This window comes from Petaurus breviceps, unplaced genomic scaffold, assembly GCF_028583685.1.
Source record: "Petaurus breviceps papuanus isolate PSGF00001 unplaced genomic scaffold, PetGlider_PUasm1.0 184, whole genome shotgun sequence".
Taxonomy (NCBI): Eukaryota; Metazoa; Chordata; class Mammalia; order Diprotodontia; family Petauridae; genus Petaurus; species Petaurus breviceps.
The window spans coordinates 13416154-13436837 of NW_027185793.1; the positions used below are offsets into that span (position 1 = coordinate 13416154).

The 20684-nt window shown below is 34.2% G+C and overlaps 1 protein-coding gene and 1 pseudogene across 1 annotated transcript in view; one reads left to right on the forward strand and one right to left on the reverse strand.

Annotated features, from left to right (window-relative positions):
- The window catches only part of LOC138161219 (fibrillin-2-like), a 152583-nt gene extending 133689 nt beyond the window's left edge, over positions 1-18894 (forward strand). Inside the window, 5 exon segments of the mRNA XM_069088046.1 lie at positions 1999-2230; positions 13074-13219; positions 15691-15698; positions 16683-16907; positions 16909-18894. Of these exon segments, the coding sequence (XP_068944147.1) occupies positions 1999-2230; positions 13074-13219; positions 15691-15698; positions 16683-16907; positions 16909-17058 (761 nt within the window). The 3' untranslated portion in view covers positions 17059-18894.
- On the reverse strand, positions 3956-5938 carry LOC138161336 (RNA-binding protein with serine-rich domain 1-like; annotated as a pseudogene).
- Positions 18895-20684: the final 1790 nt, after the last annotated feature.

Here is a 20684-nt window from a genome sequence, read left to right on the forward strand (position 1 = left end):
AAAAAGGTTACACAATGTCTGTTCTTCAAATAGGTGGTGAACTGAATTAGAGAAAACTAATCAAATAATTAAAAGAATTGAATTCCAGATCTAGAGTGGTATTTTATCCTTCCATAATATTACAACAAATGAATAACCTTTATGGATTTTGACATCAAGAAAAACTTATGATTTAAAGAATTCAAAAAACATCAGTTGCATATGAAAGAGAACCCTATGATTTCCCTTAACTTGCAGAATCTGCATACATTTTACTATTTAAAATAGTTTTACTATTTTAAGTCTCATTCACTTTAACATATGTACAAAAGAAAGAAGTACCTTATTTTATGTACAGTTTTTGCTACTTTGAGTTAGCACCTTCTATTTGATTCTGTGACTTATGACATGCCAATTGAGTTTTTATGGATTTGACTTGACATGCAATGACCATATGTTAAAATCATGTGTAATGTGGAGAGGATATGAGTCTACCCCCCTTATATATGTTTTAAAAGTTCTATTTCTATTCTACAATATGTTGTGATGTTGCTGAATAATATACAACTGAATACTTCATGACAATGCTTTTAAACTATTTAAATATGCATACTTAAATGTTTCCTTGTGAAATTTACAAAGTACTTTCTGAAAGTGTTATATTTAAAGCTAATTAACATGGTCAATTCATTGACATAATTTAATCTACTTCAATATTTCTGACACAATCTCTGTTTTAAAAAGAAATAGTGTTATCACCTTAGTTCCTTTTTTGTTGAATTTTATCTGATAAACATTCCAAATCAGAAAAGATAATGCTGCATTCAGGTATAAGATCTAATTGTAGCACACAGTACTTACACTAGTAGAAAATGTACTTTGGGTAAGCCCAGTACTATCTCCATTAAATGTAATGTCAAATGTATTTCTGTTCAGAATAATTTCTAAAAAAAAATGCTACCTTAAATTCAGTGAGATAATGTTCTGCAGTCTGTAGGGATTTCTTCTATTATATGTAAATCCCTATTCCTAACAGAATTGTCAAACAAATATTTTTCTCTTATTAACTATATCCTTTACTGATAGGAACTTTATTGCCTATTTCCATTCATATTCTAAGACATCTCTTCAAATGGATATTCACTTCCAATGGAAATATTCCAAAATGTCTTTTTGTACTTCTACAAATCATTAACAGGGCTCCCAATGCCTAGCTGCAAACAGGTCAATTGTAGCATATGAAAAATAATTTGTACAAATATTATATTAAATAAACATTTTAGTGTCCATCATAGATACCTGGAAATTACTAAGAATTCCACAAAGCTAAATGTGAACTTTTCCCAGGATGAAACTTTGATTACAATACTTACCAGAAGCACAGAATATGCATTGCTTCTTTGTGATAGGATATGTTCTGTATCATCTGTATAGTTAAGTACAGAATCATAGTGGCCAAAGTCAAAACTAGTCAAACTATGATCCTATAGACATGTTAATAAAGTATTACATGACTCCCTTGCCATCTAATGTGTCATCATTATAATGTTAGCAGTCTTGAAATAATTACACATAATTTATTTTCATGAGCCTAGCTGAGAAAGATGAGCTTGATATAAGATTGATCTGTAAGCAGGTAAAACAATACTAAGAAAATGGTTATAAATAATTTCTCTTCATTCAATTTCTTTAAATCATTTACATTATTTCTCTCTATAGAATGAAGGTTACAGTCAAAGGGAAAAGAATAACTGAAGTAGTTGTATTTTAAGAGGAATTATTGAATAGGTAGATCTCAAATTCTTTCAGAGGAATGTTAGTATAGCTTGCAAATGAGAAACCAAATGTAAAGCATATTCATGCCCAAACCATACTGACACAGTTTTTCAACTTCGAATGTCCTCATAGACTTGTAAACACACAAAATTAAATTCTTCTATTCTTTTAAAATTTAAAACTTTGGGGGGTTATTAGTTTCATTTTATGTTCCTGAATAATAGTCCTCTGTTTTTCAAATAGATGACAATGAGTGCAACAATCCAAATGCTTGTGGTTCTGCCTCTTTCTACAATACCTTTGGAAACGACAAATGTACTTGTCCATCTGGATTCTCTTTTGATCAGTTTTCCAGTGAATGCCATGATGTGAATGAATATTCATCGACAAATAACCCATGCAATTATGATTATTCCAACATGGAAGATGGTTATCTCTGTGGTTGCTCACCTGGGTACTACAGAATCAGACAAGGGTGAGATAATCCCATCGACATCATTAAGAGTTTTATATTCTGTCTTATATGTGACGCTAAAAAAGAGGCACTACCTATTATGTGAAAAAGTTATTCTAATAATGATGATTATATGAAACCCAGAATACATATTATGGGCAAGAGTGGGGATGAGGAATGGCAGAGTAAGAGAACATCAACAAAGTTGATGTATAGCAGGGACTCTGTGTGTCCTAAGATTTCTATGATAGCTGCAAAAACCTGGAAGAAACCTTGAAATGCCACATAATTAGACTCTAGCAATACTACTGCCACTCCTATGAAATGCCTTATACGAATTTAAGAAATAAATGGGACAGCATGTGGGTTCAAGCTGGGCTGACTTGAAACTGTCATTATAATCATCTTATCATAAAAGATTGTGAAGTCCTTCATATTTTGGTCCTCCAAGAAAGCAATCTACATTGGAACAAATCAAATATACTAATGCATCACCTGATAGAAATGCTTTGGTGCAGATGACACTATCCACAAAAGGATACAAACCACAAGAGTGCATAAATATTTACATTATGGTCTACTATTATATCATAACAAAAATGGAAAGAGAACTCACCAATTATAGAGAAAGTCTTTTTTTTTTTTTTATAAAGCAATCGGGGTTAAGTAACTTGCTCAAGGTTACACGGCCAGTTATTTCTGGGTGTGGTGCTGAGTATCTGAGACCGGGATTTGATCTCCAGGTCTTCTCAACACTGGAACTGGTGCTCTTACTCGCTGTGCTACCTGGCCGCCCCCAGAGAAAGTCTTCATGCTGCTTTTTATCAGAGGCATCAAAATTCCAATTCACAGAACCATGTATGCTGACCAATGCAGGGAAATTGTAGAAAGTAACTTCATCCCTAAATCTGGATTAAATGCTACATATAAAAGATGAAATCAGGGAAAGGCTAAAAATTAGAGGAGAGAAAAGTTGAAGAACCTAATGTCACTGTAAATACTTAATGCAGAATTTTTGCCTAATAACAAAATAGATAACAAAAATAACAACTTGTCAGTTGACTTTGAAAAATGTTTGGGCATGGTTAGACAATAATTCTGAAAATCCCTTTTTGAATTTGAAACCATGAATTCACCTGGCAGATCAATTATTCCAAAGCAGTATTAAAAAAAAAATCTTATACCTACTACATGAATTCCTGCATAATAAATACATTCTAATATAGTATTTGACAGAAAGTACAAAAACCTTCCAGGGTCTACACATTTCAGTATATGTTACAGACTTGCCAAGGGAAAGAAAAGAAAAAAAAGGAAGGTGGCACTAACAAGGAATATCCTTAAGGAGAAGCACTTTGAGATAGCTATTGAATATCTGTAGAAAGAAATTGGAAGATTACAGCAGTACTTGGCTGGCACATGCAAAAGAAAACTTGAAAGTATCACCCATTTAAAGGCAACAATCAGAACCTTTGAAAAGAAATCCAGAAAATAACAGCATATCATAAATTCTAAATTCTATTAATTAGCAAACAAAAGCAAAAGTCTAAATGTTAAGTTTAGGCAGAGCATCACAGAGAACAAAATAAATAATTCAACCTAAACTAAGAACTTTACTACAGAGGCTTAAGAAATGAAGATAAGAGAGAGCACCTGAAGAAGGATGTTGAAAATTCTGCTCTAATGTGGTCACAAAAAGTTCAACACAACATACAGGCAAATTGGACTGTGAAAAATAGAAAGTTTGCACATTGTTTGGGTTTTTTTTTTTTTTGTATTTCAACCCTTGAGGTTTATTTAATGATTTCCTTCCATTCTACACAACAAAAGTACAAACACATTATCTAAAATGCTACAAAGATACAAAACTCAACACAGAAATTTTCTAGTATTGACTGTACAATAAAAGCCAAGAATGCAATTTACATTTCGCAAAATTAAACCTGCTAGCTTTTCAAGGGGCCATAACCTCAGAGGGCTGGCTCCTTGATGAGGCAGCACCCAGGAGCTGGCCGACAACTTGTTTACCAATTTCTGAGGTGGGTACTGGTGTGTTTAAAGAACCATTTACAACAATGAGTAAAAGAGGGGTATGAAAAATCTGTACTGCTTCCCAGGATCTTTTGGCCCTCAAAATCAGGAGAAAAAAAATTCAAAGCAGCACACATAGCTTTAGCAGGAGATAAAGTGGACATGTATAAGCTCATGTCCTCTCTTCTTAAAGAATCAGCCTGTCCAAAAAGCAACCATCAAGTCTTCATATTTATGAAAAATTTACTTAGGGAGAGGGGAAAAAAAAAAAAAAACAACGCTGCCACTTTGGGGTGTGGAGAACTTGAGCATCTTGATCTCTGTTTTACTTGGTTTGCCGCTGCTGGTTTCCTGATTTTCTCAGAAGTTGCTAACAGCCCAGCTTTCTGTCTAGGCCAGGAAAAAAAAAAAAAAGCCTTATTTAGGCTGCAATTCTTGAACCTTAAATATTCCTGTGAGCCAAAATTCAGTCCTGAGAAATCAATCAAATTTGCTGTTTAGAAGCCTTCAAGGGCAAGAAGACATCCAATGCATTAAATAAACCTTTGCTAGCCAGTGCTTGATTCCCATTTCTTCTTTCCCCCACCCTCAGTACAATGCTTTAATATTGTGTTCAATAATATTTAAGTTACAAAGTGATAACAGCTGCCTTGCTTTATCGGGAAGAATTGGAGCTGGAGCGGCTTTGGTGGCACCGGCGGCCTGTGGAGCGGGATCGTCGGCGGACAGGAGATCTGCGCCTAGGAGAGCGGGACCTTCTTCTTATGCGTGGTGGTGATCTATGCCACATCGGGGGTGGTGGCAACATCCTTCTGGATGGGCTAAATCGCCTGGGTGGGGGCCTGGGCCAGGGGGCCAGCACTGCAGTGGCTGTTATCTCCTGACCATCGATCTGTCCTCATGTGCTTCAATGCCTTTTCAGCCTCATCTGGATTTTCAAACTCCACATATGCATAACCTTTGGATAAATGAGGATGCATCCTTTCCACAGGCATATCAATCATTTTAATTTTCCTGTAAGTGGAAAATGTTTCCATGATGTGATCCTTTGTCACATTCCTAGTAAGCCTTCCAATGTGTACTTTGGTGGGTTTTGGTGAAGGACTTCTTCTCTTCCTTTCCTTTTCATCCTTTTTAAGTGGCTTTGATTTGGAGCGGAAACGCCTCCTATTGTCATGCCTTCTTCGAGAGGGACTAGGAGATCCAGAGGAACTGCTGGAGCTGGAACTTCGGGAAGTGCTAGAGCTTCCTGAGCGACTTGATGCAGAAGAAGAGCTGGACCCACTGCTAGAGCCAGTGCTAGTACTAGAGCCAGAGTTGGAGGTGGAACTGGAGAGAGACCTGGAGGTGCTGCTCCCACTGGAGACACTTCGCCTCTTACGAGCTTTGTCTCTACCACGGTCCTTTTCATTCGACTCTTTGGTGGCCCCTTTATCTTTAGACCTTGTCGTTTGACTTGTCATCAGTTCTATCTTTACGTTTGGTGAGAGAGGGAGCCCGAGTGCTGGACTTTTTATTATTTTCTTTGACTCCTAGCAAGCTCTTCTTTTTCATTCCTGATAAATCCATTCTCCCCTTCTGAGGTGGTTCAAAGCAGTACTGGATAAGTACTCACTGATCTGAGCTCTCACTTCTAACTCCTTAATTCTGAGAACCGATCACTAATCGAATTTACTCCATAGAGCAGATCTTCCCAAGTCCACCGCTTCAGCCGCCCGTTCCTCCTCCCGCACTCTCCTGCGCCCCTGCACATTGTTAAAATAACGAACAACAAACAGCAATATCAAAGAATTTGAAGCCCTGCCTTCTTTAAAATACTGTAAAAGTTGTGTCATCAGACAAGATGGATAATTTTTGACCCAGAAGTTTTCAAAGTGGTTCATAAATTGCTAGTAAAGCACTTTACCAGCTTAGACACAAGCCATTCTTAACAGAAGGTATCACATTTTTCTGTACCAAAGGTGAAAACACCAGCAATTCCTCAAAAATATGGGATGATTATATGTTTATATACAAAGCATTCACAACTTGTACCATACAAAAAATAATTATAAAACACTTGCAAAGAAAATAATATCTTACGATGAGGTGCAAAAATGTTGTGCCAAAAAAAGTCCCAGGGCTATAAAGAGTGACTTATTGGTTTACTAATTGTTGAAAGAGCTGCCCAAAAGCACTGTAACATTGTCTTTATGGGGAACCACAAAAGTTTTGACTCAATTTCACATTTTCATCTTATATGTGCACTGCAAATATATAAAATAGATCCAAATATAGTAAAAAAAAAATATTAGATTGATGTCATCCTGGAAATTTTTCTATTTAAAATGTGCCATCAACACAAAATCAAGAACAATTGATATTTTCTCAGGCAGGAAATTTAAACCATTATGATTTTGCCAACATTAAAACCAATTATCTCTTCCAGATAGAATTAAGTATGGCATTCACATCAAATCAAATGCCTTATTAATCACTTGATTTGCATTAGTAGTATCAAGTTGTATGGTTCCACCAAAAATATATTGTATCCTTCATCTTCTGAAATCTTTTTCTAAGTATTATCAAAATGTAATTTTGACTTGATAAGCCTTAAATTCTTAATGAACACTAAGGAAAAATAGAGACTGAAGTCTATAAACTTAAATCAGTTTACATTGAACCAAAAGATAAAAGTGATATCTTAAGGTATCTTGAATCTTCCAGGCAAAACACATTAGGAATAAACATATCAAAGAGAATATGTTTATACTGGCATCCTAAAATCAAAGCTGAACGGGAACAACCCATTTAAAGCAATTAACATGTCAATATCAGTCTTAATGTACACTTTCAGAAGTATAAAATGAATAACAACAGATTTGGAAAGCATACTAACAAAAGCCCATGTCATAATGTAAGGGGATCTGTCACTCTAAGGCAACTATAGAAAGAATAACATTTCTTCAAGGAGGAAGAGAATCAATTAATATTGTTAGAGCAAATACTTAATAGGTCAGAAGTCTATAGAATTACTTTTGGAACAAGCAAACATCACTTCACCAAGAAATAATAAAGACTGATAAAACATATATATGTATATATATATGTATGTATATATATATATACACATACTACTGAGTTTGTTGAATGTAACCAAATATGATTGACCTATAGATGAAGCCCATGGACTAGGATCCAAGAGTAAAATCAACAATATGGTTAACAAAGTCATGCAGAGTTGTATGTGGAAATGGAAGAGTTTATACTGGCAATTCAGGACCAGACCTCTGCCACCAAAATTACAAAAAAATATTATCCTTAAGCAGCTGGGATTTAGTGATCAATATAGATTATGCAATGAAATGGTAGAAACTGTAGAACATTACTACAGGCTATAAAAATTTAGCACCTTCCTAATAACTAACAAGTACCTGAGAACTAGAATTATCCATCAGAAGGATGTTATCTTTCATCAGCTGACTATTGAGAAATCCACAGACTACAAATACAGACTCCAAAATATCCAGGCAAATTCCACAAAGTAAATTGATAGCCTTATCATCAACTGAAAACTCTACCTCCCAGGCATAACTCTGATTCATAAAAACATGAAATATATGCAGCCATCCATTACCACAGGTTGTATTTCAAGGAATGGCCTATGTATTCTAATATCGTTCAAAGGTTCAGCTCTAGCCACTGCAGCCTTCTTTCCTCATGAACAATTTCTTTTCATCTTAGTCTTTCATCTCTGTCCTTTACTAACACTTGAATTAATCCTGATGTTGCCTCACAACCATTTACAGTAATGGCTATTATTGGAATATAATGTGATGATCCATTTCATAGTTGTAGCTAGGTGTCACAATGTATAGAGTCCTGGGCCTAGAGTCAAGACTTATCTTCTTGAGTTCAAATTTGGCCTCAGACACTTAGTAGTTATGTGACCTTGCTCAAGTAATGTAACCCTGTTTACCTCAGTTTCCTCATCTGTAAAATTATCTGAAGAACCACTACCATTTCTTTGCCAAATGGGGTCATGAAAAGTCAGAAATGACAGAAATAGTTGAACATGGCTGAACATGACTCCTCCCACCACATCCAATAAATTGGAAGTATATTACCCTAATATTGAGATATTCACATAATAATAATATGAGATACTCACATGAGTGAGTATATCCATAACTCCCCATTTTTACTTTCACATTCTCTACTACCTTCACTAAGTAGAAGTCCTTTGAGGTTGACACCATCCAAATTTATCACCCAGTACAAATCCTTGTAGTTTTTATCTATGAATTCTTGCCCTCTAGGATATTCTCCTTCATTCCTTACTGAGTTAATTTCCTGATAGTCTTTCCTCTTCAACTTATGTCTTCTTGATATGGGTAGAATAAACATTTCAAAGGCTAAATTATCTAACCAACTTGTTTCAGTCACATTGGACTTTATCTTTTATAGGTCAGTGTGTGTGTGTGTGTGTGTGTGTGTGTGTGTGTGAGACACAGAGAGAGAGAGAGAGAGAGAGAGAGAGAGAGAGAGAGAGAGAGAGAGAGAGAGAATGTACCTCTTTGGAGCATTTTTTTCATATGGTTGTGAAAACTATTTATATCCTTTGACTTTTTATCTATTGAGGAATGGTTATTATACACACACGCATGCACACACATATGTATATGTATACACACATAGTTATTTATATATATATTGGATTCAAAACCCTTATCAGAGAAATTTGATACAAAGATTTTTCCCATTCAACCACTTTCCTTTTTTTCTAAGCACATTAATTTTGTCTGTTTAGAATCTTTTAAGTTCCAGGTTAATCAAAGGTATATATTTTATCTTGTATAGTTGCCCCTGTCTCTTATTTGGTTAAGAATGCATCTCCTACCCATCACTGGTGAGATGCATATGATGTTTCTTTTCTAAATTTTTTATAGTTTGCTCTTTAATAGGGAGTATTGTGGAGTCTTACGGCAGCTGTTGGTCTAAGCCTAATTTTTACCAGATTGTTTTCCAGTTTTCCCAGCAGGTTTTATCAAATACAGAGTGTTTTTTCTCAAGTTAAGTTTAGGTTTTCCACTTTATCAAACTTCATCAAAAATGTCATTGAATTCTAATGATCTGAATCTTCCTTGTGTAATCTGTTCCATTGATCTATTTCTCCATTTTTAGTGCTAATTTTTTTTTGTGACTATAAACTAACTCTGCTATAAACTATGGTATAGTTTATATTCTAGTCTAGTCTAGTAAGTGCTATTCTTCCTTCATCCTTACCTCTTTCATAATTTCCCTAGATTTTCTAGACCTTTTGTTTTTCCAAGTGAATTTTGTCATTATGAAGCTTTGTAAAGTATCCTCTTGGTTATTTGATTGCCATAGCAGTGAAAGTGTGAATTAATTTTGGTAATACTCCTTTTTATCATATTGACATGGCCTAGCCATGGGCACCAAATATTCCTCCAGCTATTTAGCTTGTTTTTATCATTGCTTCTTGTATTTTATTATTATTATATAGAAATGCTGTTGACTTGTGGGGATTTATTTTGTTGCTTGCAACTTTACTGAAGCTATTAATTGTCTCATTTGTATCTTTGATTCCCTGGAATTTTCCAAGTAAATCATCATATCAGCAAACAAGTATAATTTTATCTGTTCTTTACCTATCTTTATTTCTTTTATCTCTTACTGCTAACATTTCCGATACTATACCAAAAAATATAGTGGGGAGAAAAGATATCCTTGTTTTACTTTTGTATGTACTAGAAAAGTTTCAAAGAACCAGCTCTAGTATATATGCCAATTCCACATGATACTTGCTCTTGTTTTAGATAGAAGCTTTTGATATTAAAAAAGGTGCCTCTATATCTATACTTTTTTTTAGGACTTTGGCAAAAAGGAGTGCTATACTTTTTCAAAGGCTTTTTCTGTATTTATTGAGAGGATGATATGATTTGGGATGTTTGGGGTTTTAATAAGATTAATTTTGTTGATTGTTTTCCTACGACTGAACCATCCTTGCATCCCTGCTGCAAATCTTTCTTGATAATAATGAATTATTTCTTGTATAAATTGCTGTAATTTTTTGATGGACTTTGGTATGAATTTTTTGTGTCAGTATTCTTTAATGATATTGACCTTAGGCAGCTAGGTGGTGCAGTGAATAGAGCACTGGCCCTGGAGTCAGGAGGACCTGAGTTCATATCTGGCCTCAGAGACACACTTACTAGTCGTGTGACTTTGGGCAAGTCACTTAACCCCAATTGCCCTCCAAAAAGCAAAAAATGAAAAATAGAAAAAAGATATTGACCTACATTTTCTTCTGCATTTAATATTTCCCTGGTTCAAGTATTAGGAATTTATCTCATAAAAGAATTTTGGTAGAATTATCTCTTATTTTTGAAAATAAGATATGAAATATAGGTATTAACTATTCTTTAAAAGTCTGAAAAATTAATCTTAAATCCATCAGATACAAGGGTTTTGTTTTTGTTTGTTTTTTGGGGGGGAGGCACTTTGTAGTCTTTTTAAGGCAAGATCTATTTTCTTTTTTGAGATTAGATTACATAAATTGTATCTGATCTGCTCATAATTTGAGTAATTAATATTTCTCTATTTCTTTCATGTTCTCAGTATTGTTTGCAATTAAATTAACATAATATGCACTGATTATTCTCTTTGTTTCTTCTGCTTTTTCTGTGATTTTACCTTGCTCGTTTGCTATTTAATTGATTTTATTTTCTGCCCTCTTCTTTTTTAAACAGGTTAGCTAAAGGTTTAACAAGTTTATACTTTTCAAAGAACCAGCTCTTAGTTTTATTTATTATTTATTTGTTTCTTTTTTATTTCCAGTTTATTTAGCATTTCCTCTCAGTCCACCATCTTCACTCAAATTGGTTTTTCTAAACAGTAGATCTGACCTGGTCAGACCAGTCACCTGCTCAATGAACTTCAATGACTCCCCATTACCTCCAAGATTAAATGTGAACTGTATTTGGGAATTAAACTCTTCATAAACTGGCTATGCACTCTTCATTCTAACAACACTGGTCTACTTGCAGTTCCTCAAAAATGACACTTCATATCTTTTTTCCTCTTGGCTTACCTGACCACCTTCAACATCTAGTGCTTACAATTGTTAATTCTTTTTCTTCTCCAATTTTGTAGTTCAGTTGTCCAGTCATGTCCAGCTCTTCGTGACCCCATGGAGCATAGCCTGTCAGTCTCCTCTGTTCCCCACTATCTCTCAAAGTCTTTTTAAGCTCATATTCATTGCTTCCAGGACAGTATCCTATCCATCTTATCCTCTGCTGTCTCCTTCTGCTTTTTCCTTCAATCTTTCCCAAAATCAAAGCTCTTTTCCAGTGACTCATGTCTCCTTATTATGTAGCCAAACTATTTAAGCTTCAGCTTTAGTAATATCCCTTCTAGTGAATGTTATGAATTATTTTTTAAAGCTTCGACTGATTTAATGTCCTTGCTGTCCAAAGGACTCTCCAAAGTCTTTTCCAGCACCACAATAAAAAATCATTGATTCTGTAGTACTCAGCTTTCCTTACAATCCAACTCTTACAACCATACCTGCTACTGTAAAAAACCATAGCAACAAACCTTTGTTGACAAAGTGATGTCTCTACTTTTTAGTATTCTGTCCAGATTTGCCACAGTTTTCTTTCCAAGGAGTATCTTTTAATTTCATGACTACAGTTGCCATTTGCAGTGATCTTTGAGTTTAAGAATATCAAATCTGACATTGCTTCCATTTCTTCCTCCTCTGTTTGCCAGGAAGTGGTGGGATCATATGTTCTCTACTTCACACACACACACACACACACACACACAGGTGCATGCACATATATAAAATTATTTAGGTTTTATGTGTGTTTACATATATATTTGTTTGCCTGTTATCTTCCATTAAAACATAAGATTAGAAGACTGACATGGTGATGATGGTGATATTAACAAAAATTAACATAAGATTTGCAAAGTACTTCACATGTATTTATTATCTGAATTTCATCCATCCACAGAGCATCAAGAAATTCACAATCTTTTTCTTTTCATTTTTCTATTAATGTTTAATAGTACAATAATGGTAATTTTAAAAAACACAATGATAGAGTTGACATAACTTTTAAAATATTGGAATAAATGATGAGGGATGTATCCAGAATACATGGGTAGTTCACAGTTGTTCTACTTACATTAAACATACCATATGAACTTTTAGTTAAAGTAAAAGGATAATAATAAAAGTAAAGTAATAATAATAATAAATATTTTCTACAATTTGATAGCATTATGGCTTTGTCCCTCAAAAAGTAATTCATTAATTCTTCATATAATAGTCAAGATATCACTTTAACTTAAATACTTGCTTTATACTATGATCATAAAGATTCATTACATTGATTCTCTTTTGTTATTGAAGTGTGAATTCAGCGATAATTCTTAAAACTAGGAGAAATAAGCTGGAAAGAAACACACTTATGATGTTACATTTTAAAGTATTTTCACTGATAGGTGATTCTCTGAAGTTAGTTTCCACATGTGCATAATTCTTAATATTTCTATTTTAGGGAAATAAAGAATAAGAGAAGTTCAGAAAGTTACATTGTGCACTTTATTGCCTTGAGTCAGTCCAAATAAACTTTTCTTCCAATAGTGAAAAAGTCTATTTGTCATTGGGTAGTAAAAAAAGTGAGAACATTAGTTTTCATGGAGAAAATTATCTGTTCCTTTTCATAAGACCCTCTGGGAGAAAGCTAGAAAGAAAGTCTAAGCAAGTATCAGATTATGTTTTAAAAAATTGTATCATTCATGTGCTCATTTTTGCCAACAGCCACTGTACTTCAGGAATGAGATTTAACAAAGGCCAGTATCTATCAATGGATACAATAGATGAAGAAAATACTCCTCAAGCAGGCAAAATAAATGGCTACCCTAAGAAAGAAAGCAAAAAAAATAAAATATTAATGAAATCGAACCATTTATGGTAAGTAAATTTACTACTTAGAATTTCAATTTATTTAGTCTCAATATTTCATCTATTTGAAAAAATTACACTAATAAACATTTGTTTTTATTTTCCTTAGTGGAACTCAATATTGAGCAAATTTTCATAGTTTGAAGGAATAGGTAAATTACAGTACTAAATAAAATTGAAGTGCTAAATAATAGTTCAAGGGTCAAAGGGAACAAGCATGAAAATGATTTTTTTGGGGTGGCCAGGTGGCTCAGCAAATAAGAGCACTGGCCCCAGTGTTGGGATGACCTGGGGGATTGAATCTGGGTTCAGATACTTAGCACCACACCCAGAAATAACTGTCTATGTAACCTTGAGCAAGTTACTTAACCCCAATTGCTTAAAAAAAACAAAAGAAAATGATTGTTTTAAGACTATCCACTGGAGTATTTAAGTATTAAACATGGTGCTAAAAAGGATCATAATTTCCTTCTAAATTAACAATGCTGCTTTTATTGACTGAACTTGGAACACTTGAGTGCTACAACTTTTTTTTTGACCAAACCTGTGATTTCATCAGTTTAGGGAATTGCCAGTATAGAAACTTCAAATCAAATTGGCAACTCTAACTTGCAGTTCAGAATTCCCTGGAGATAAAACTTTCTACTCACTTGGAAAGAAATGAGAATTTTAAAACATACGTGTCCTCTTCTATTATAAGATTATAAAGGAGTTTATAATCTTGCACTAAGCATGGTATTAATAACATAGAAGAAATTTTGGATTGGGAGATTTGAATTGAGTCCAACTTCTTACCTTTTTCGTAGTATTACATAGATATCTCTTGGGAAAACTAGAATTGACAGTTCATGAATAGGATGTAAAGAAGTCATCATATCATCTTAAGCATGATATTGGCTCTAGTCATTTATAATTTACTCTTGATAAAAGTGTGACACATAGTAGTGCATCCAGTTATTTTATCTTACAGTTCTCAATACATCTAAAGACATCATTAGTGACTGAATGAAAGAATAAATGAAAAAGCGTTTAGTAAGCATTTACTATATATCAAGCACTGTTCAAATAGAAAAGGCGAAATCATCCCCGCTTCCAAATATAATGCAAAAGAGAGGTCAAAATACAGTACAAAAGAGAATTCTGTAGAACAAATTGAAATACTTATTGAATAATTAATTCTGAAAGATTGGTCACTAAGCCAAGAAGAGCTCAGGGGATTTAGAGAGTGAACCCAACCTTTAAATCTTTCTAACTTGCAGTTAAATGGGCCAGGACTCTTCCATCAGGGCTATTTTGATGCACACATTCTGAGTTACCTGCTAGTCTATACATACAGGAAAGACTGTCTTGGCAGAGAAAAGAGGAAGAAAGACACCAAAGAATGAGTGAGACCTATCTTCTTCCTTTGAAACAAACACCCACAAGGTTTCTCTCAATGTCACATTTCTCATTACAAATCCTTTTATAAAAAGAACATTCTGAATTAGATTTTGCAATATTTTCATGTAGCAGTAACAGCAAGCACTAATGTAACAATACACAACCTACTTCTGGCCCCATGGAGCCAGGATACTCACCTTTGCTTCATATTGAGAGGATCCTCTCAGCACTGCACACAAGAACATAGCTGGGTTTCAGTCTTGGAGAGGGTAGGATTTTTTCTACGATACTCTGTAGATTAGAGCTCTTCCTCTTAGAATCCCCTTGAAGAATCAATTATAAAACTTGGGTGTGGCTGATGTATGGGACTGTCTCAAAAGGAATTACAAAGATATTTTATGTACTTCCTTTTGGGGCAGGACATTTGCTTTCTACACTTTTCCTAAGGGTATTGACCAAAAGAAAAAAAAATCTCCTTAAATAAATAGCCCCAGTAATTGTTAAAATATGACACATTTAATAAGATTGCTTTGTTGGAATTTCACCTCTGCATTGTCTAAATGACTCCCACAAGGTCCATATCTTCACATAAGTCAGGCAAAGGCTTGGAGCTTTTCCTTCTGTTTATGGTCATCTTTTCTGAGAAAGATATTTACAGTTCCTCTAGTTTCTAGTAAGTTATAGCAGAGAAACAAAAGAACCCCTAACTCCCTAAAACTATAAGACTGCCTCCAAACCTGAAAATATATTAGAAACACTACTTAGTCACTTATGCTTAGCAAAGAATACATCAGAAAAGGCAGCTAAAACTTTCAGATCTAATTTCAGGCTCACCTCACCTTTGCATTGTACTGGCTATCATCTAGGAGCTGCTACCCATTTCATCAAGGATTGGAGCATACACCCAAAGCTTTCTGACTCCTGGATCAAAGAATTCAGCCCTTTCCCTTTCACCCCCCTAAGACAAAGAGAAAGGGAGGTCTAACAGACAGGGTTACTCCCATTAATATCAACTGAGTTTTCAGTTTTTTTTCTTTTTTAAAAGACAAATTCTCTAAAGTGGCCTTTTCTCTTTGCTGTGTCAGCAAAGAACCAACTAGGGTTTGTTATATTATCCTAAAAAAAAAACTATTTTTTTTCTTTTTTGGAGGGGAAAGACAGGGCAATTCCAGTTAAGTGACTTGCCTGAGGTCACATGGCTAGTAAGTTTTAAGTGTCAGAGGCTGGATTTGATCTCAGGTCCTCCTGACTTCAGGGCTGGTGCTCTATTCACTGTGCCACCTAGCTGCCCCAATGCAAGAAAATCAATTTAATTAATCAAACCTTCTTACTACTGGTTTCTGAGTGCATTTTGAAGAAATCCTTGTCAGCTGGGAGAATTGTTAGTTTTCTATAAATTTTGATCTACTTGCAATGAAAAATGTATACTTATTTAGTAAAATGTCACATAGATGGAGACTAAATTAGATCTACTATTGCTGGATAGTCTAGAATTCTAATTCTTATTCTTAGGACTACTTAGAGGGCTTAGTTTATGGAGGATCATAAATACTACATAAGGACAAATTACTAATAGTCTCCAGAGCTCCTAAGTGAAGCATCCATTGGTTAAAAAAAATAAATGTCATCATGTAGATACACAGAATATAGGTTCAGGGAACACAGTGGAAGATATGAAAAAGCTCTACAGCAAAACAGGAAAAGATGGAATGTTCTGAATGAGTCTTTTAAAAGTAAAATCTTGACACTAAAAGGGACAATACTGTAACATCATTTGTTAGATATTTTTTTTTATCACTAAAAACTATGAGCTTTCATGAGTTAAATATTAATATATAATGCTCCTTCTCACTGAGGCAACCCTACTCTTCTGCAATTTTCTGTACTTCTATTATCTTTGCTTTTGTTATGTTTATTCTTTGGCTGGAGAGGTGAAAGGCATACCTGAAAGTTGTTCATTCAGGTGTAATGATATAATTATTGATTAATTAAACTGATGTTGTAGTCAGAGTCTCTTTCTTTTGATCTTAATGCTTTGTGGCCCTTATTCCTCAAGACTGTTATCTCCTCCTTTTTTTTTTTCAGGTTGAAAAGATGGACTTAGAAAGTGTCGATATGAACACCCCAATAAAAATGAAATTCAACCTTTCCAGCCTTGGCAATAAGTTACATGTTCTAGAATTCATGCCGGCCATTGAGTCACTCAACAACCACATTCGATACATCATCTCCCAGGGGAATGACAATGGCATCTTCCAAATTGACCGACAAGATGGGTTAAGCTACTTATACATGACCAAAAAAAAAATCTGTTCCTGGAACTTACACACTGGAAATCATTAACATTCCTCTGCATAAACAGAAAGAACTTAAGATACTGGAAGACAGTAATGAAGACAACTACCTCCTGGGGGAGCTTGGTGAAGCTCTCAACATGAGACTGGATATTCAACTTTACTAACCCCTTTATAGACTTGGTTCAGTACTCAAATCAGTGAATAATCACTAAATAATTCACCTATTTAATCCACTTGAGCATATCTAGTCTTCCCAAGCTATAAAGAGTCAGTGACTTTTTCTAAGAGGAAAAAAATACCTTTATTGCCCTCCCCCTCCCTTTCCACTCACCCCTGTGCCCAGATATACTTTAAACTCTGATGTGGCCAAAGGGACCAGGGTGACTGTGTTGTTATTGTTGTTTTTTACTATAACTTCACTTTAAAAAAACACTAAAAAAAAAAAAACAACCTAAAGGTTCAAGAGATCAGCATATGGCACTAAGTTAGTTCTTGTTAGCAGTCTGTAAAAAGTTAGGTATTTTGCTATAGTTCATAATTTTAAAAAAATAAATGTTCATTTTAATGCAATAATATATGGAGAAGTGAACAGACTAAACAAGAAGGGAAACGCATTTGTTTTTCTTTAGATTTATAAATTTGAACTTTGAACTATTTCATTTTAGAGGTGATTTTTTTGAAAAAATCTAGTAGATTCAAGAGATGTTTGCTTTTTTTCCCCTAGTCATCCAATATGTCTTAAAGAAAGCCTTGCAGAGCTGAATGAAAATTATAAAATTTTGAAAAAAAATTAAATTACATAAGACTCTAGAAAGAAGGATCAAAGCCGGAGCAGTTCACTGTGTTTGTGTTCTATATCACCAGACTCATTAATAGAAGATAAAGCATGACCCCTGTAGCAAAATACCTTGACTACTTTTAATACCATGAGCATTGCAGACCAAATTGTACTGTTTCCTTCTCATAAGCCCAAGGAACTACAAGTGCTACCCATAACACCTCATTCTAAAAACTGGTGCTCTACATATTTGTGTTACTGTAGGCGCTGAAATGTCATTCTTGTGAAAGGAACTCCTGAAGTTTCCCAGGGTTTGGTGCTGGCTTAGATTAATGGTGTATTTACTATGATCAAGCTATTTCAGGATTGCCATATGTGCAAACTAATCATGCAGTGCAGCCAAGGAAATGTGTGTTTTTTGAATTTTTTTAGAACTTTCATTAATGCTGTAGTTATACACCGTATGCTTCATTTTGTCATAGTCTATTGTGTATGAAAAGTGCTTGTATAATTAATTGATATTTAGTTTACTTTTTTTGTATTTAGTTTATTCTTTTTTTAGAAAAAAAAAAGCTATATTATTATGTGCTTTACAAGGCTTATATCCCAACAATGTTTTTTTTTTTTTTGGCAGCAATTGTCTATAAGGACACATGACCAAACCTCATATGTAAAACCACCAAAGCGCATACATACTCCAGGTTTGTTTCTATCCTGTACCTGTGCTAACTGAAGTCTAGTAACCAGTTATATTCAGTGTTTTATTTAAGAAACATTATAAACTTGTAATCAAGTGTGAGGAAAGATTTTTGGTTTTTGCTTTTGTGTGTTTTTATAGATATGTATCAAATATGGAAACACTTTTCTTGCATTAAAAGCTTGTTTGGGGGTAGATTTTCTGGAATTACCTGTGTTTAAGAGTATAGAACCTTGTTGTTAAATAGAGATATTCTCACAATGGACATTTGGCATTTGTAAAACATAATTTACTCTCACAAAGATTCATCTTCATTGGAGCATTGTCATCAAAATGCAACTTTCAATCAAGAAGCGCCCATTATGTGTAGTAGATAGAGTATTGGGCTCAAAGTTTGAAAGATCTGGACTTAAATCCTCCCTCCAACACATACTGGCTAAGTGACCCTGGGCAAGTAACAGCTTTCTAGTTCTCTTAGGCAACTCCCTTAACACTCATTTCAAAGTTTCAAAGTTCGTTGGGGACATTTCCTTACCAGAAATTCCCTTTACCAATGAAATTATAATTTAAATCCATTAAAAAATTCAGAGGTAGTCATTTCCCAGCATCATGATACTTGTTTAAATATGTATTTTTACAAGAATTTTAAATTTTATAAGATTTGACTAAAGCTCTAGTGTGTACTTTAATATCTATCATGTTCAAATCATATCATAAGATCATAGGTTTAGAGCTATCAAGGACTTTAGAAACCATTGAGTTCAACCCTCTCATTTTACAGATGGGGAAACTGAGGCATTGCCTGGGGTCACAAAGGTTTTGAAAAAGGATTTAAAACAAGGTCTTCTTTCAAGTGTATTTTGGTTATCTACTATACCATGTTGCCTCATCCATCAGTGAACTGGAGACAGAAACCCTTAGGGAAAGCTTTTCTACTATAGTCACCCCCAGGGAATCTTTAGGATATTACTTAAGGATGGCCTTCCCCTCAATCTTGCTGTACTTTTTCTAAATCAATGATAATAGCTATGAAACCCCCAAGACAAAATCCTACCTTTACTAAGAGTTAGCAAATGTCTTTTCTCCAGCAAAACTATTTTCCCCTTAATATTAAAAAGTATGTGTGCACATACACATAAAAAATGTACAATGCATATTTATACACAACAATATATAATATGTATATGATATACATAATATAGACTTTCATATAACATGTCTGGAGCTTTAAAAGTTACATATGAAATTTATACTTGTAAATTAAGCTTTATTTAGTGGAGATTCACAGTGTCATGTATAATCCCCTCCTACTCTATAGTGTCTATGGAAATGTTCATTTTATTTAGGGTTTATTAAATTTAGAATAAAAATAAAACTTAAAACCTCTGTCTAAGATGCTCTACGATGCATCTTAGAATTAAATATAAACTTTAGGAAATCATATGCTTAAATAAGGAACTTGGAAAACAGGGAAATATTATGATGGATTTCTACTAATCTTTACCAACTAGAAATTGGCTTCAGTGAGTAAAGCATTTTCCTCTGGGTATTCTCTCAAACTTGACTGTGTATTTAATTTCATCTGGCACTGTTGCATTTTGAATATTGTAATATGGGATTATCTGAAGCCAAATACAAATTTAGCTTTGAAATTTTAACAAGTAAAATCTCCTATTAAGCTTCAGTTGTCTTTGAAGAAGCCTGAGAATTCACAACACTGGGGAGAAAAGCTTTATATATTCTATGTCACAATGAAAAATTACCACTTTGAGACATTGTTTTCATTAGAATTTGGGCTCTATTCTGGAAGTAAGTAGTGCTGCCAGATCTTATGGTCTCTACCATAGCCAGGATAAATTGATGTCTGATAAAACTGATTGCTAATGATGTTTTCCTTCCTGTTTTATCATTCCTGTTAACAGTTTCTGATATGAAATCTGTTTTTCAATGTGTTCAATCCAGTGATTAGTGTTCAATCCCTTTGGAGGTAGATTTTTTTTACAACACAGATTATGTCTTTGTATTCCACTACTCAACTAAATCAGTTAAAAAAGCAGTTACAATCTAGTTGGGCATGAGCATATCAAGATTTCAATAAGTCATAGAAGCCAATTCTTTTTTTTCCCTTTCTATTACCAGGATGATGACCTAGTTTGAAAATTCCATGAGTTTTGAAAGTCATGAGATGCTGCAAAAACTTGCCTACTACAAACATTAGGCCAAGGAAATATTTGTATTGTTAACATATAGGTGGGCATTCTATGGATGGCTTAAAATGGTCACTCTTGGACTTTTGAGTCCATGAAGATGTCAGC